This window comes from Scyliorhinus torazame, chromosome 22, assembly GCF_047496885.1.
Source record: "Scyliorhinus torazame isolate Kashiwa2021f chromosome 22, sScyTor2.1, whole genome shotgun sequence".
NCBI classification, from domain to species: Eukaryota; Metazoa; Chordata; class Chondrichthyes; order Carcharhiniformes; family Scyliorhinidae; genus Scyliorhinus; species Scyliorhinus torazame.
The window spans coordinates 92,609,945-92,627,086 of record NC_092728.1 but is presented as its reverse complement, the minus strand read 5'-3'; the positions used below and the strand labels follow the sequence as shown (position 1 = coordinate 92,627,086).

The window sequence follows — 17,142 nt, the reverse complement described above, 5'->3', positions numbered from 1 at the left end:
ATCACACCATGATGGTGTGTTGTTACTTGTCACTGGGCGCTATGGGGAAGTGAATCATTGACGGCCGGGGGGTTGGGGTCAGGGTGTTCGCGTTCGCGCGTAACCGAATACACATTATATTGATAACGAAAAACACGTATGATGTCTTCATTGTTCTCTTCTTTCTTCTCTTCTCTCTTTTTTCGTCTCTTCTCTCTTCCTGGAGCTTCTGGAATTCTGTGGATCAAGCATAGTTTCTGTTACTATCTTGTTTAATATCTTGTACGTTAGCATGTCTGCCTTTTAGTGCCAATTTCCCTTTATAATTGGTCACCATGTGTGACTCCCTCATTTTCTTTTTTAAACTGAATATTTGGACTGGACATCTAAGAAAATACTGCAGTACTGCAAGCCGTCTCGCAGCCTGTGTGATTTACCATCCCATTGTTTGAGGATGTAAATAGCCTAGGGAAGCAACCTAAGGGTTGCCAAAACCAAACAAAAGAATTTTGAACGTAACGAGCCAAAATGGGGTGTGCATGGGCCGCGGTGGGTAAGATTTGGATGGAATCCCCGGGTAGGACGGTGATCAATGCCGTATGTGCTCTACCCGAGCGTAGCTGACCAGAGTGGGGTCCTCAGGCAGGGCGGGGACCAATGCCGTTGCTCCACTGCCTGAGCAACCGGCAAGAACGGGTAAGAATGTGGTCGTCGTGGGGGCTGCCTCTCGAGATTACCTTCAAATCAGGAGAGTAGTTATGATTGGTGTCTGCCGACAGACCAGTTCCTCTGAACTATTGTCTGGGACAAACTTGTTCCTTTAACAATTATTGGGCGTCAAAGGGGTGGTGACGTGGGGCCATGAAAAAAAACTTTCCGAGTTTACATACAACACTTAACGATAACACTAATCGAACAAACATTCAACAAACGTGCAGGTTCCATCAGAAAGGACACCGTTTCTCCCAAGCGGTTCCTTTTAAAACATCATCTGGACATCTCAGTTATCAGTTGCAAACAGGGTCGCAAAGGGGTTCTCGTTTTGGGAGTCAGACTCAATGTCATCATCTTCTCCCAGATGCCATACTCTTGAATGGATGAGGGTTGCTAAAGCTGCATGGTGTGACTTAGGGTCCCTCTCGTCGTTTCGGAAGAGCCTGTACGAATTGCCACGGTGCCAAATAGTCATGTCTAATTCTGTGGAGATGGAGTCGGGGTCGTCATCGTAGGGTGGTGGTCTTTGGTGAGGTTTGTTAAGGAATGTGATCAGGAAGGGATCACTCGAATCGTGTTCAGATTCGCTGGGTGTGGGGCCTGTTGCATGGGGATAATAGGGAGGCATGCTGTGGCTATCGGCTGTGTCGCAGTCGCTGTCGCTGCTGCTGCTGTCTGTGGGCGTTACGCGGCGGAGTCTAGAGTTCGGGGGTGGAGTCGAGGTCGAGTCCGTGGATGAGGTGGTCGTGTTGGGGGAGGGTAGGGATACGTTGGCTGTGGGCGGGGCGTAGTCTGCTGCGTCGAGCATGATGTGGTGTGCGTGGTTAGACTGCGAGCCATATGCCTTCAGCTGGTTAATATGAAACCACGCGGTCTTCCCGTTGGGGTACTTATTCTTATAAATGGAGGGGCTTACTTTGTCTGCAACGGAGTACGGACCCGAATACTTAGGTGACAGCAAGATGCTGGGGTTGTAAATAGAGAGCATGACCTGCTGTCCTACATCAAACTCAGTCGCATGCACTGTCCTGTCGAAACAGGCCTTGCTCTGGTGCCTAATTTTACTGCGGCTGCTAGCTGAGCCGTTTTTACATTTTCGACTAATTGTTTCACTGCGTTCTCGTGTGTGAGGGCCGTCACTTCGGGGCTGATCAAGTCTAAACCTAATAAAAATTCTGTGCCTTTCATGGGGAGTCCGGTCATGAGAGTGTGTGGGGTGTATCCTGTGGATGTCGAAACAGTGTTATGCAAAAACATTAGTGCAAAAGGGAGGACTGAATCCCAAGTGGTGCTGTTTTGTTGGACCATTTTCCTGAGGGTTGCTTTTAGGGTCCGATTCATTCGCTCCACGATACCACTTGACTGGGGGTGGTATGCGATGTGGAATTTTTGGGTAATGCCAAATATCGTGAGGACGTTCTCCATGCCACATCCCGTAAAATGGGAACCTTGGTCGGATTCAATGCTGCGGGGGAGTCCCAATCTCGTAAAGATGTGATGGGTTAAAATCTTAGCGGTAGTCTTTGCCGTGTTTGTTCTAGATGGGAATGCTTCTACCCATTTCGTAAACGTGTCTATAACAACTAAGACATATTTGTCACCATTCCTGGAAGGGGGCCATGGTCCTATAAAATCAATCTGGAGGTTAGTCCAGAGGCCATTAACGGGGCGGGTGTGGCTAAGCTGAGCTTTCTTCGCAGTTCTGTGCCGTTCCTGGAGGAGCACGGCCGAAAGGGTACGATCTGTGCTAGCTATCTCTATAGCATAGGGGGAAAGCGGGTCTGTAACCTGTAGTGCGGGGGCTGCAATGAGTGCGTGCTTTAAAGCATCTACAGCATCCGTGTGCTGTGGAAGCCATTCCAAAGGGGCTCCTTTCTTTAGGAGTTCCGAGAGGGGTGCTGCTTTGGTGGCGAAACCGTCAATATGGTTTTGGCAGTAGCCAACCAGTCCTAAAAACGACTGGAGGGCGGAAACATTCAGGGGAAGGGGCAATTTGACAATCAAGTCAATTATTTTGTGCTCGATCTCGCGTTTACCATGCGTGATAATCGTTCCCAAATATACCACTTTGTTTTCCAAAATTTGGGCCTTCTTGGGGTTCACTTTACATCCAATTCGCTGTCGGAGTTCCAGGAGTTCGGACAGAAGCGCATTGTGCTCTGCCTTGGTGTCTGTCTGCAGTATTAGGTCATCTACATACTGGACCAGACGTTCGGGGCGAGAAAATTTTGATAAACCATTGGCCAGCTGTCGGTGGAAAATGGAGGGGGTGTTGTGGAATCCTTGTGGAAGGCATGTCCACGTGTACTGCTGACCTTTAAAAGTGAAGGCAAATTTGTATTGGCACGCTTTTGCCAATGGAATGGACCAGAATCCGTTACTGATGTCCAAAACCGTAAAATATTGTGAGTTGAGTCCCTGTTTGAGCATGGTCTCGGGACTTGTGGCTACCGTGGGGGCTGCTGCGGGGGTGACTTTGTTGAGTTCCCGGTAATCGATGGTCAGTCGCCATGATCCATCGGGCTTTCTCACTGGCCAAATCGGGGCATTATTAGTAGAGGCTACTGATCTAAGTACACCTTGTTCTAATAAGCTATCAATAACTTTTGAGATTTCTCCCTCTGTCTCTTGGGGAAATCCATATTGCTTCTGGGGTCTAGTGTCAGGTCCTATTATTTGAACCGAACCAGCCATCCTGCCGCAGTCATGTTTATGACTTGCAAATGCGGTCCTGTTCTTCTGGAGGACTGCCCTAACCTGTTTGTCTGCGCTAATTGTGGTCGGGTCAAACCAAAAATCGCCGACTGCGCTAATCTTATTAGCATACGCACCTACTGTGAGCGTTGCGGGGGCTCTTGCTGACTTTGTCATTTTCCAGACACATTGATTTGCTGGGTCAAAGGACAGGTTGTGGGAGTTCATGAAATCAATGCCCAAAATGTGTTCTGCTGTGTGGGACAGATCGACCAAAACTATGGGGTGTTTTGTTGTAATGCTGCCAATTTGAATGGGTACAGGGGCTGTGATGTGTCCCTGCTGTGCGTGGCCTGTGAAGCCGCTGAGGGTGATTCTGGCTGTAGTGGGCCACGTGTCTTTTTGGAATATGGTGGAGGAATTAATTGTGGTGCGGGACCCTCCTGGCTCCCAGAGAAATTCGATGGGCTGTCCCCGTATTTTCACTGTAACGACTGGTCGGCCGGACCTATCCCAAAGGGTGTCGTAGACCCAGGTGAGGGAGCCCGAACACCGTCAGTCTGTTCCGTTCATGTCTGTCTGGTCTGAACGGGTGCTTACACTATGTATGGGCTTTGTCCTGTTATTATTCAGAGTGCCTGCCTGCTGGGCTCTCTGTGGCTTTCGTGGGGCATTGCACTCTTGTGCAAAGTGACCTAATTGAAATGAAATGAAATGAAAATCGCTTATTGTCGCAAGTAGGCTTCAAATGAAGTTACTGTGAAAAGCCCCTAGTCGCCACATTTCCGGCGCCTGTTCGGGGAGGCTGTTACAATTGTCCACAGTTGTAACACTCCTGTGGTTTCTGTGGGGGGCTGTTCATGCCTTCGTTCACCCATGCGGGGTTCTGGTACGCTTTAACTGCTTGGATATTTGCCTCTGCCTGCTGTTCTTCGGGTTTTCTAATCGCGGGTTTGTTGTGGACAGATTGCTCCCAGGAGCGGGACAACCTTTTTAAAACCCACTTTTCGTTGTGCGCTTCTTCCGAGGGGTCATAATTGGTACAGGCCATTTTTCCTATCTGAATGCTCTCTTTTAAAATTTGGAACGAGGGGTACTAAGGCGGTGCTGTAAGCACAGGTACGGCGTTCGCTATTTTCCGGAATACAAACTCCCGACAGATTTTCGCAACAAAATCTATCAGTTTTACCTTATAGCCCTGTTAGTTACGCATGCATTAACACGCTTCCGAATTATGAGAATTGATCAGAACTGCTTGAACACTTGTGAATGTTTCTGTTCCCAATTGGATTCTCAATTCAAATTTTGGGTTCTCTCGGAGTGGTTAGGCCACTTCTAAGTCGGGTCCCGTCAGATGTCGCCACTAAATGTTGCTAACTTTTGGTTGGATCTTAATTTGGCTCAGACACAGCAGTAAATGTTGCTCGTTGTGTCTTTACTTAATTTGCTCTGTTTTATAACCTTTGCTCTAGAGTCACCAGGTAACTTTATGATACCACCACGAGGTTCAAGTTCAAGTACTGATCAATAACTCAATACACCAGTTAGTAAGCTTCAAATCAAAACACATTTATTATACACAGTCAATCACTACCCATGCATAAATTTTACAGATTCTAATTTTGGTATGCGCTTCACATGTGACGTGTGAATCCAGGTTTTCTGTCCTTGGAGTTTCACGGCTGACTGGGTTGTGAGTAGCACCTGGTAGGGGCCTTCCCACTTGACCCCTAATGGTTCGTGCTGGAATTTCCAACACCTGTTGGAAAGCAGAACTGTAGTATTTGTTAAGTTTTGACAATAACTGAGTAAAGCATCACTCATCAGTCTGCCTTTCTTACGTCAATAGTTCCCAGCAGGGACAATGGTCTGCCAGTGATAACTTCAAATGAGCTTAGGCCTGTGGTTCTGTTTGGGGTTGCTCTGATACTGCACAAAACTAGTGGCAAAGCTTGAATCCAATTCATGCCGCCTTGGTTGTATTTGGACAATCGTTCTTTTAAAGTCCGGTCCATGCGTTCTACTTGGCCTGATGATTCTGGATGATAAGGGCAGTGTAGATTCCAATCGATGTACAATAAGCTGCACACCTCCTGGCAAACAGTGGGTCCATTGTCTGAGTCAATGCTAGCTGATACTCCCCACCTGGGAATATAATCTTTGCCTAGGACCTTGGCTGTATGGGTGGCTGTAGCCCTCATGGCTGGAGCAGCCTCTGTTACTTCCACACAGTCATGTTCTTCTTCTTCTCCCCCCTTCTGCTCCTCGGGAAGCAGGAGCAAAGATGATGGATTTACGGGGCTTGCACGGTGTAAGTAAAGATTAGGTGCTTCCAAAATTGCTGATGTTGGTTCCATGTTTAATAGGCCACAGTCATTTTTGTCCTTTGCCCAAATTGGGTGGTGCTCCAGTTGGTTCTTTTTGATATGTCTGATGGACCATGTGACATTTCCATTCTCAAAATTAAGAGAAGAATTTAATTGGGCTAGTATATCCATGCCCAGAAGGGCCTGGGTTACTGGGTCTATCCAGATGGAGGCCATCAAAATAACGAACAGAAAGTAAGCGCAGGTCCCCTCTCTGCCTGGAGTTGCATTCCGGAATGCTCCTTCCAAACTGTTCTAAACCTTTCCTCATAGTCTGTGAGATCCTCCAAATGTTTTTGAACACAGGATGTTATTTTACCCCAGTCAGTATTAGGTGGGTTGAATCTTAATAGCCATTCTTTAATTGTCTGCCATCCCGCTTCCAGATTTTTAAAATCATCGCCGAGGGCCGCCCAAACTTCTTTCGAGAGTATTTGACTATGGCGGGCATTAACCATAACCATCACAGACCGAACCTGTACACCATCTAACGGATGGAGACCGTAAATTTTCTGTAAGCGCTGTAGCTGTTCCCAGGTGGCTAAACCCCCCCCACTTTTTAGGGTGCGGGAGTTCTTTGGACCACCGATCAACTTTATCGGGGTCTGCCGGATCATGGACCCAATGTTGGGTGTACTGAGATTTAGTGATTGTTACATCGTTTTTAGTTGTTTCGGTCGCTTCAACCTTAACCCGTTTGGTGCGTAATGGGGCGAGTTGTAATGTTCCAGTCCTGCCACTAGGTTCATTTTTTGCGTCACTGTCATCGTCCGAGCTAACTAGTTTCCTTTGTTCAGCGCCTCGTGTAGTGATAACAGTCTCAGAGCTTGCTGAAGCTGCCCAAGGAGGCTTTTGAATCGGGGTTAGCTAGGTGTTTTGGCCGACTACACTCGCATTGTAGGAGGCTGTAGTGACTAGCTGAGGTTGAACGTTTGTGGGAACAAGGGCTATTGAACCCGGTCCGGACATGGGGAATTGTTGGCCAGATCACACCTGTGGAGTCTGTGTCAGAGGATTCATTGTCGCCATGGCAGTAGCGGCTGGCGGCAATGACGGTACTGATGCCGGTATAGTCGCGGTCAGAATTAATTCTAATTCTGCCTGTGGTGAAATTGTCTGGGCTGGAGAATGGGGAAATAGCTGAGGGTTTGCCGGCTTCAAAGCCACCAAAGTTTCTCTCAGCAATCTGTTATGACTCATCGTGTCGTCCATTTTAGCCTCCAGAGTATAAGTCTCTTTAAGTAACTGGGTATTTTCCTTTTTGTAGCCCGATATTTTGGGAATGTGATTCATCAGTTTGTGATAGTAATTGTTGAACTCTGGAGTCCGAGTCGGTTAATGAAGTTTTAATTTTTTTGCGTTCACTCAATAGGGTTTCTAATTGTTCAAGCTCAGGTTTTGACTTCTGCAATCGCTCACAGACTGCCTGGACTTGATCTTTGGCATTTTTAAGTTCGCGATTGTGGTTTGTGTTGGCTATTGTCTCCTGTCGCCTACGGAGCTGTCCCATTACCGCAAGAAACCATATAACACGCTGAAGGACCATTCGGGTAGTTTTCCCCCATACTCTGTTTATATTTTCATGGGACTATTGGCCCTTGGGAATGTTGTATTTTAATTCAATTTCCGTATTCGCGTCGGACAAATTAAACTGCTGATTAATAGAAGATTTAAGATGTCCGAACATATCATCAGTAGACACGTCTGGTGGAGCTCAGCTGCCCTTAAGAGGTTGTAGGGAGCTCTGCTCCACCCTTGGAAGCAGGGGGGACATCTGATTTAGCACGCTCACATGTAGGAGAAGGACTCCGGTAGCACTTTGGACTCTCGTCTCACATAAATCTTCTGAATAGGTTTCTGACCCGGGCCGCAAATCGTGGACTCTGTGAGTCGTAGGTCGTAATTCGTATACCTGTAGCGCCGTACCATATACCAAATTACACCGATATAAGACGATGATAATAGATTTGCACCCTCACCCAATTGCACATTTTTCTTTTCTTTTAAGGTTCTTTTGTTGGTAGGGGGAAGTTCCGTGAGCCGTTGCGACTTAAGACTTTATGAGGTAAAGGTGATTTCTTACCTCAGTCTCGCCGATCTTCGGATCAAAGTCAAAGTTCTGTCTTTGATTCTGCCTTCGGGCCTCGTCGTTAACAATTTGGTATCTTGTACTCTCACCTACGGCACGGTCTTTGGTCTCCTTCTCCCTACTTTTGTCTCGCAGCACCAGTTGTCAGTTGGCGTGGAGCTGCTCACACCGCCAGTTGATGGATCTCTTGTCTATTCGGAACCCTGGATATGCGTTCTCCCTTCTTAGTTCCCAAATAACAGAAATTCAGGCTGTGTTTTTTGACAAAGTTTTGGTGAACTTTATTGTCAGCTTTAGTGTCCACTGGTAAACTCTTGGTTGCAATACAAACTTTGGTCAGATTGATTGTCTTTAACGAATAAGGTGGATGAGTGTAAAATAAAAATTGTGGTAATTCTTCAAATCATGATACACAGTACAAAATTACTGATTGATTTAAACAAAAGAAAAATGGCGATAGCAAAGGCAGCAGCAAAGACATAGGTTTCAGAAAGAAGTTAGATTGATTCCAGAATGGATTTTTCCATCCCGACAAGTGATTTTTAAGAAGATCATTATCTTTCGCCTTCTTTACAGCTGTGATTGGCTTCAACTAATTTATAATTCACTCAATTCGACCAAACTGTCTGTCAATTTAAGAGATAAATGTTTTGGTGTAATTTTCCATACCCTGGCTTGCCAATTATGCCTCTAACATTAATTAGATTAACACAGTTTTTGAAAAGTCATTATGACCCTGACTGACTGTTACCATAGAAACGGACCTGTCCAGGCCAGGGAAGGCATCTGCATACAATGGAGTCTTTTGTCACTGGCCTTGGATTCTCTGGCCAGTCTCGAGCAACTTGCAAAATATGAAAATTTAGAGTCTGATCTGATTAGGTCCCAGCTAGTCGGCTTTCCTCACTCTCATGGTTAATATGATTTAGTCAATTACTCTCAAATGATTTCTCAATTAAACCTTTTATCTATCTCATCTATAGCTAACCAGAAAAGCTGATTTCTATCATGGTGCCAGTGCCCCATGAATCAAAATTCATTTCACCCACACCAATCTTTGAGCCATGCATTTAACTCTCTGATCTGAATTACCCCATGACAATTTGCTCCTGGCTCAGGTAGTAACCAGAGATTATTACATTTGAGATTATGCTTTTTAATTTAGCACCTAGCTGCTCATGCACCCTCTTTCCTAGTTCTACCTATGTCATTGATACCTACATGGGCCGCAAGCAGTGGATCCTTCCCCTCCCATTGCGACCACAACCACTGAATCCTCCACCTCTCCAGCCCAGAGCAGATGTTCAGAACCCTGGCACTGGGCAGACAACACAGCCATCTGGACTCTCCCCCTGCTGCAGGGAACTATGCCTATCCTCTTGATTATATTGTTCCCAGCTACCACTACATTCCCCCATTTGAATGGCTTTCTGTATCATGGTCAGTTTACTCATCCATCCACGTTCTTCCATACAGGGTACAAGGACCTCAAACCTGTTGGACAATACAAAGGCTGAGGCTCCTACACTTCTACCTTCTGGATCCCCATACCTGCCTCACTCACAGTCACATCCTCCTGTCTCTGACCACTGACCAAATTGGAAGACCCTATCCAAGGGCTGTGACTGCCTCCTGGTAACCTTCGCCCTCCCTTATGTACCATAGGGTCTGTAGCTCAGCGTCCAGCTCAATGACTCTGAGCCGAAACTCCATAAGACACTTACTGCAGACGTGTTTTACCTGGATCACCTCGGTGTTCAGGAATTCCAACATTCTGCAGTTGCAACACATCACCTGCCTGTCAATTAATTAATTTATTTATTCTTATTTAATTTATAAGTAATAAAAAAATACTACTCCTGCTAACATTTGCTGCTATTAGTAAACCTTATTACAACTTATAAAACCTTACATTACTCATAAATTACACAGGTTCTGAAGATGAATCCGTACTGGGGCTGGTTTAGCACAGTGGGCTAAACAGCTGGCTTGTAATGCAGAACGAGGTCAGCAGCACGGGTTCAATTCCCGTACCGGCCTCCCTGAGCAGGCGCCGGAATGTGGCGACTAGGGGCTTTTCACAGTAACGTCATTGAAGCCTACTTGTGACAATAAGCGATTATTATTATTACAATATTCACCAATCACTTAGTTAATAACCTTTCCTAATAAAATTGTAAAATCTTGTGTTGATTTTGATATCCCTTGCAAGTTTCTTTTTATATTCCCTTTTTGTAGCTTTCTTTACCTCACCATTTTCTGTTTCTTGTCTCTTTCCTATTTTCTAAGATCTGTGTGGAGTTTTTTGCATTCTTGTATGCTCTTTCTTTTAGTTTTATATTGTCCCTAACCTCTTTAGTTGTCTGTGGATTTCTTGACAAGTGAGGTTCTTGTCCCTTAGCAGGATAACCTGTTTCTGTACCACATTCAATTCCTTTTTTGAGCATCTCCCATTGATCTTCTGTCATTTTACCCCAGGACATATTTGTCCAGTTTACTGTAGACAGCCTCTATCTCATCCTGTTTAAATCAGCTTTACCTAAATCTAGCTTAGTTGCTGCTTTGTGTTTCTCTGCTCCAAACATGACATTTAACTCAATCATATTGTATTCAGTATTAGTTAAATGTTCATGCCCTATTAGCCTATAAAGCGAATCTGGCTTATTACGCATCATTAAATCTAATATGATCTGCCACCTTGTTGGTCAGAGGACATAGTGTTACAGAAACCTATCCTGAACACCTTCCTGTCATGAATATTAACCTTTCCTAAGTTTCAACTTATCCAAAATACTGCGGCCCAAACTCATAACCATGCTAAATCCCATATTTCTTATTCTGTTCAACTCCACTGGCTTCCCTCATGTGACAATTCCAAAATTCTTCTCATTATTTTCAAATCACATCAAAGCCTCACTGCATTAGTGATTTCTTACATCCTTGCGGCAGCCCTGCTCCTTCATCTTTGGTGTCTCTTCAACTCTCCTCCTTCCATGCCACCATTTGGGGCTGCACATTTGGACTTGCCAATTGTTCCTGCTGGAATTTCCTACCCAATCCTTTCTGCCTTGCCATTTCCCTTCCTGCTTTCAGAAACATCCTGACAATCTTCCTCTTTGACCATGGTTTCAGTTTTTTCCCCTAGTCTCTATATTTCTCTCGCCCTTTCCTTGCATTGCAACTTTTCCTCCTTTTGGTAAAGTGCTTAGAGGCACTTCCATGCATGTGAGGAATTCTATGTATAAATGTATACTATTGTTGAATGTCCTATAAACACTCGACCACATGATGTAAGATGTTACATGCCATTGCATCATATATGTGTGATAAACGTGACCCATCGGTCTTCCCAGAATCCGAAACAAAAAAGATCCATCTTGTTCATCTATTTTGGTGGAATGGAAGATAAAACTCATATTTTATATGACACATTTCATGACATCAGGACATGTAAAACATGTCACCTCAATCACGTCACTGTTGTAATGGCCAATCTTTGCACAGCGAAGTCCCATAAACATGAGTAAGATAGATAAGCAGATAATCCATTTCAGTAATGTTCATTGAGATATAAATGTTGGCCAGGACACTGGGAAAACTTCCTTCTCAGTAGTGCTGTGGAACCCTTTGCTGGAACCTTTGTGGAACCTGAGGTGGCCGTCTGTCATCTAAAAGACTGCACCTGGGTACGGCAACCATTTATTCAGTACTGCACTGCACAAGTATGTTCAAGTCTGCCTTTGCCTAAACATAGAATTTACAGTGCAGAAGGAGGCCATTTGGCCCATCGAATCTGCACCGAACCTTGGAAAGACCACCCCACTTAAGCCCACACTTCCACCCTATTCCCGTAACCCAGTAACACCTCCGAACCTTTTTGGACACTAGGGGCAATTTAGCATGGCCAATCCACCTAACCTGCACATCTTTGGACTGTGGGAGGAAACCGGAGCACCCGGAGGAAACCCACGCAGACACGGGAAGAACGTGCAGACTCTGCACAGACAATGACCCAAGCCGGTACTCGGACCCTGGAGATGTGAAGCCACAGTGCTACCCACTGTGCTACCGTGCCGCCCACACATTGGACGGGGACATGAAAGCTATCGGCTGACAAATCCAATCTGCACGATTACGAAAATGATTATTTCTGGAGAATGTTAAAAGAACAGGACCTTCAGTATTTTCTTGTCATTGCAAACTCTTATCTATCCTTCACCACCAGCTTTGATATTATTCCTGCTGTTAATATAACAAGAATAGTCCGAAGTACTGGCATCAGCAAACCAAAAATATTTTTTGACAGCAAGGAACAGCACAATTGGTTGGTATCAATAGATCCACAGTACTTGTACTGCAGCACAATATTCGCTTCAATATTGTGCGCAGATTTCTTTTCAAAATACAATCCGGGAGCACATCATTGCGTGCCCCTATTGAATATTTTAACCTCCAACGTTTTAAAATTTTCCCATAAACCACAAACAATTAAAAAGCCCAATGGCCCTCCCACCCCTCCCTAATTAGTCACAGTATCCTGTTCATGTGTGTATTGCTAAGTACTTCAATTACCATCCTGCTACTGTCCTTGTTAGTACAGACAGACAGGGCCAGAAGGGAACAATTAACTGAAAAGAAGCATGCAGGTGGAAACCTGTATTATGTACCTGGCCCCAAAGGGACAGTGTTACAGCATTGCACACTCTCCCAGCTGTGAATCAGATAGAATGGACCATGGGCAGATTTTGAGTTTCTCCATGCAAGTACAGAAGGTGAATGCATCTTACTGTTTTCATTATGAGCACTCCTGCTGCAGTAATAGTGACTTTTCACTACTCAAATAGGAGATTATTTCCTGGAGCATATTTAAAAAATATGCGTATATTTGTTCTAATATACATCTGCAAAAAGATTTACTGTAAACCTTTACTAATGAATAAAATAATGGAATTAAGGAAGTGTACTGAACCAAAAAACATTTTTAATCCATAAATTAGCTTTTTTATGTTCATTCAGATACATTAACTTATTTACTGTTTGGTCCAGAATCCATCTATTATTTATTAAAAAAAAGAGATTTTAACTCTGTATTTACCTTTTTTCAGAAATACAGCAAATAAATCTACAAAGCAGTTCCAATACAGAGAAAATGTTGACTATCATATTGGCCTAAATGTTTTGTTTCAATGGTTGGAGCTGAAGCTTGAGACTCCAACATCAATATATTATATACTCGGGTGTTTCTAGTAATCAACTGCATATCATTAATCAATACATTCGTAACGATTACGCCTCCTGATTGAATAGGGTATCTTGGCTCTCACAGATCACCACATCATTGATTAAGCCAACGGCTGCACACACAACGATGCTAGATTCACAATCTAACCTCACCTTAATGGCAATTACATACAAAATCAACTACCATTATTTTAGAACAATAAAAGTTATCCTGGAATAGTTTCACCATGAAACCTCATTCCAGAGCTCAGGTGGCAATTATAAATCTTTCAAATTATACACCATTAGTTTATCTATCAGCCAGACCTCTTGATGAGATTCAAAAGCAAAATCCTGCAGATGCTGGAAACCTGAATAAACAGAAAAAGCTCAACATGTCAGGCAGCCACTGTGGAGAAAAATAGAGTTAATATTTCAAGTCAATGATGACGCTCTATCAGGAATGCTGAAGAGTTATCATTGACCTGAAACGTCCGGTCCCACCAGTGTTATGGGCGAGGCGTTTTCAGAACCCCAAAATGTATCATGGAGTTCAACCAACCTCCCCCTTTAATGTATTTGTTGCTTTTCCTAGCACACGGCTTGTTCCCTAGGTGTGGGATTACAATTATGGACATGTGGGTTTTTAAACACAAAACAATGTTTATTACATGAACTCAATTTAACACCTTAAATAAACATTGGATCTCTTCACACCCCTTACTTCAAAGATAACTCCGAAAATATTGCAACAGTAAATAATTCCTCAAAATGTTCCTTCAAACTTCCAAGAGACTTAACACCTTTAAACAGAATCACATCAGGTTAAAGGCTTTACTATTATGAGTTTAAATCATCCAAATGATCCAGAGATAGTCTTTCATGGCAGAGATCCAGCTCACTGCAAACACAGACACTCCAAGCTCTTTTCAAACTGAAACTTAAAACTGCAAAATGGCTGATCTAAAGCCCAGCTCCACCCACTCTCTGACATCACTGTTTTCTTAAAGATACATTGCTTAAACATCCATGTCTTAAAGGTACTCTCACATGACACCAGCAGTGGGCGATTTGGTGGGCGGGGGAACTTAATTTGGTATACGGTCTAAAATCAGTTTCCTGACATTGGTATGAACATTAGGAATTCTGTTCCTGTTCTTAGAACTTTCAAATCTTTAAAATTATCTAAAATCCTTGCCTGATATCAGTCCTATATATTTATCTTAAAATAATTATAAATCAGTTTAACAATAATTTTTAAAATTTGGTAAAGAGTAATCCAAAGACTATTTATTCATCAGGTTGAGCTTCCTGATGAACAATGCCAGGAAGCCCTTTTGCATGCATTAGTATGTAATGCATGCTCATTAAAAGGCCATCTTTCCAGAATTAAGTTCCCCATCAGCAATAAATTTAGAATGTTCATTTTTACAATCGCACACAAGTGGCTAGCACCTGGTGAGCTTGAATTCTTCCATAGTTAATGGTGAGTTGCCACTGCATTATCCTGTTTGGGGAGTAAATACCACTCTGCATCAAGCATGGCTGACCAGAAGACTCTCTCACTCTTACACCATTGGCATGTCGGATAGAGTTGCAGGTTGACACTCAATCTGTCTGGCCATGTTATGAACACACTTTCCTTGGCCAGCAGGTCCTGGGGTGGGACTCTAACCCAGAGATTCAGGCTCAGAGTAGGGACCCTTGGTGAGATTACTAATTCATAATCACTCCTAGATCTATTATCTTTAACAAATTACATACCACACAGTGTATTGCCGAGTGATCATTGTGATATTGACCCGGATCTTCTATGAAGCTGCAATCACCATCAGGTTAGGAGAGGAGGGGTTCACTGCTCTGGTTGAGCTGAGCCAGTCAGGCAGTCAATTCTGTAGTTACCCAGGAATTAGACTAGGATTCTTCTACCCCACACTTCCTGGGTAGCTGTCCAACTTGTCATTCACATTATCTAAAATCCTTGCCTGATATCAGTTCTATATATTTATCTTAAAATAATTTAAAATCAGTTTAACAATAATTTTTAAAATTTTGGTAAAGAGTGATCCAAAGACTATTTATTTTACATAAGAAGAAAATTAAATTTAGAATAAAAATCACATTTCTTTGCATATCCTAAGCAATGTTAAGCACAGCTGAAAGAATTGAGGGGATAAATAACTACTTGGACTTATAGAGAATCTAATTTTAACATTCCAAAATGCTTCACATTTGTGAGGAGTAGTGGATGTTGTTATATGGCCTATGTATTGATATACATAGTGATATTATGAAATATTACCAAAGTTGCAAAGTATTTACAGAAGGGAGGGGCAGCATGATGGCACTGTCGTTAGGACTGCTGCCTACGGCGCTGTGGACACGGGTTCGATCCTGGCCCTGGGTCACTGTCCGTGTGGAGTTTGCACATTCTCCCTGTGTCTGCGTGGGTTTCACCCCCACAACCCAAAGATGTGCAGGTTAGGTGGATTGGCCACGCTAAATTGTCCCTTAATTGGAAAAAAATAATTGGGTACTCTAAATGTATAAAACAAAACAGAAGAGAAAAAAGGCAGTTAGTTCCATAGGTTGATGTTAGTGTTTATGCTGCACACGTGCTTCCTCTCAATCCTCTTCATCTAACCCTATCAACATCTATTCAGCTCCTCCTTGAATGCATCAATTACCTCTCAATCCTCTTCATCTAACCCTATCAACGTCTATCCAGCTCCTCCTTGAATGCATCAATGACATTCACCCCGACTATTCCCTGTGGTTGCGAGTTGCTCATTCTAGCCATGTTTTAGTTAAAGAAATATCTCTTGAATTCCTTACTAGATTTGTTAGTGACTATCATATTTATGCCCCTAGTTCTGGTCTTCCCACAGTGGAGAAATCTTCTTTGTGTCTACCCTATCAGATCTATTCATAGGTTTTATTTTACAAGAGTTTTCCATTCATAGACAATGGGCACAACAAGCCTATTGTTTCTTTTTCGCATTATTCTCCAAAGTAGCCAAATTCTAGTCATACTTTTCTCATCATCGGGGGGATAATTAATTGTAGAATAATAGTGAATTTAAGGTACTTACTGACTTATAACATTTTTCCCCAGGACCTCAACCCCAATGTTTGACTTGCTGGAGAATAAATTCCAGAAGGAATGGTTAGACGAGCAAAAAGTAAGAGACAACATCAAGAAGAAGAAAAAAACTCATCAGGTTTGTGTGCAGCTTTTAGCTTAGCTCAAGCTAGTGGTATATATTTACAAAATACTGGTCACACCTCCCATTACAGCACTGTAATCCAGGTGGCATTATTCCGATTGACCTTCCAATCTCATTCTAGAAAGAGAGAGATTAAATCCTGGACATTCTAGTGCAGGTATATACATTTTCCATGACACTGTTTACAAGATAATTGAACTACCTGGGACTGGATTCCAAATCTAAGTGACATAGCATATGCGTCCATGTCTGTTTTGTGTGTGTAGACACACACGTGTTCCTTTATGGCCTATGTTCCAGCTGGCAGATAAGCTCTTTGGTTTCCGCAGATACTCAAATTTGCAGGTTTTGAAGTCTAAGAGATCCTGCTATTGTCTGCGAGCTGAAAGTATTATTGGATTTGGAAAGCATGACTTTCCTCCATAATTATCCTTCACCTTAGTGTTAACCAGATAATTAGAATTTGTTACTGACGGGCGGCACGGCGACACAGTGGTTAGCACTGCTGCCGCATGGCGCTGAGGACCGGGGTTCGATCCCGGCCCCCGGTCACTGTCCGTGTGGAGTTTGCTCATTCTCCCCGTGTCTGCGTGGATCTCACCCCCACAACCCAAAGATGTGCAGGGTAGGTGACTTGGCCACGCTAAATTGCCCCTTAATTGAAAAAAAAGAATTGGGTACTCTAAATTTATTTTTTAATTCGTTACTGGCCATGTTAGATTCATAGAACCACAAAAGAGACCATTTTGGCCAGATGTGTCTGTGATGGCCCTCTGAAGGAGCAATTCATCTCATGTCACTCCATGCCTTTCCCCATGGCCCAACAAAGTTTGCTTTTGAAAGTCTCAACTGA

The 17,142-nt window shown here is 43.5% G+C and overlaps 1 protein-coding gene across 2 annotated transcripts in view; it reads left to right on the top strand.

Moving 5' to 3' along the window:
- cfap77 (cilia and flagella associated protein 77) overlaps positions 1-17,142 on the top strand; it is a 296,201-nt gene that overhangs the window by 210,932 nt on the left and 68,127 nt on the right. For both annotated transcript variants that reach the window (XM_072488586.1, XM_072488587.1), the window contains one exon: positions 16,178-16,283. In XM_072488586.1, the coding sequence (XP_072344687.1) occupies positions 16,178-16,283 (106 nt within the window). The remainder of the gene's footprint in view (positions 1-16,177; positions 16,284-17,142) is intronic.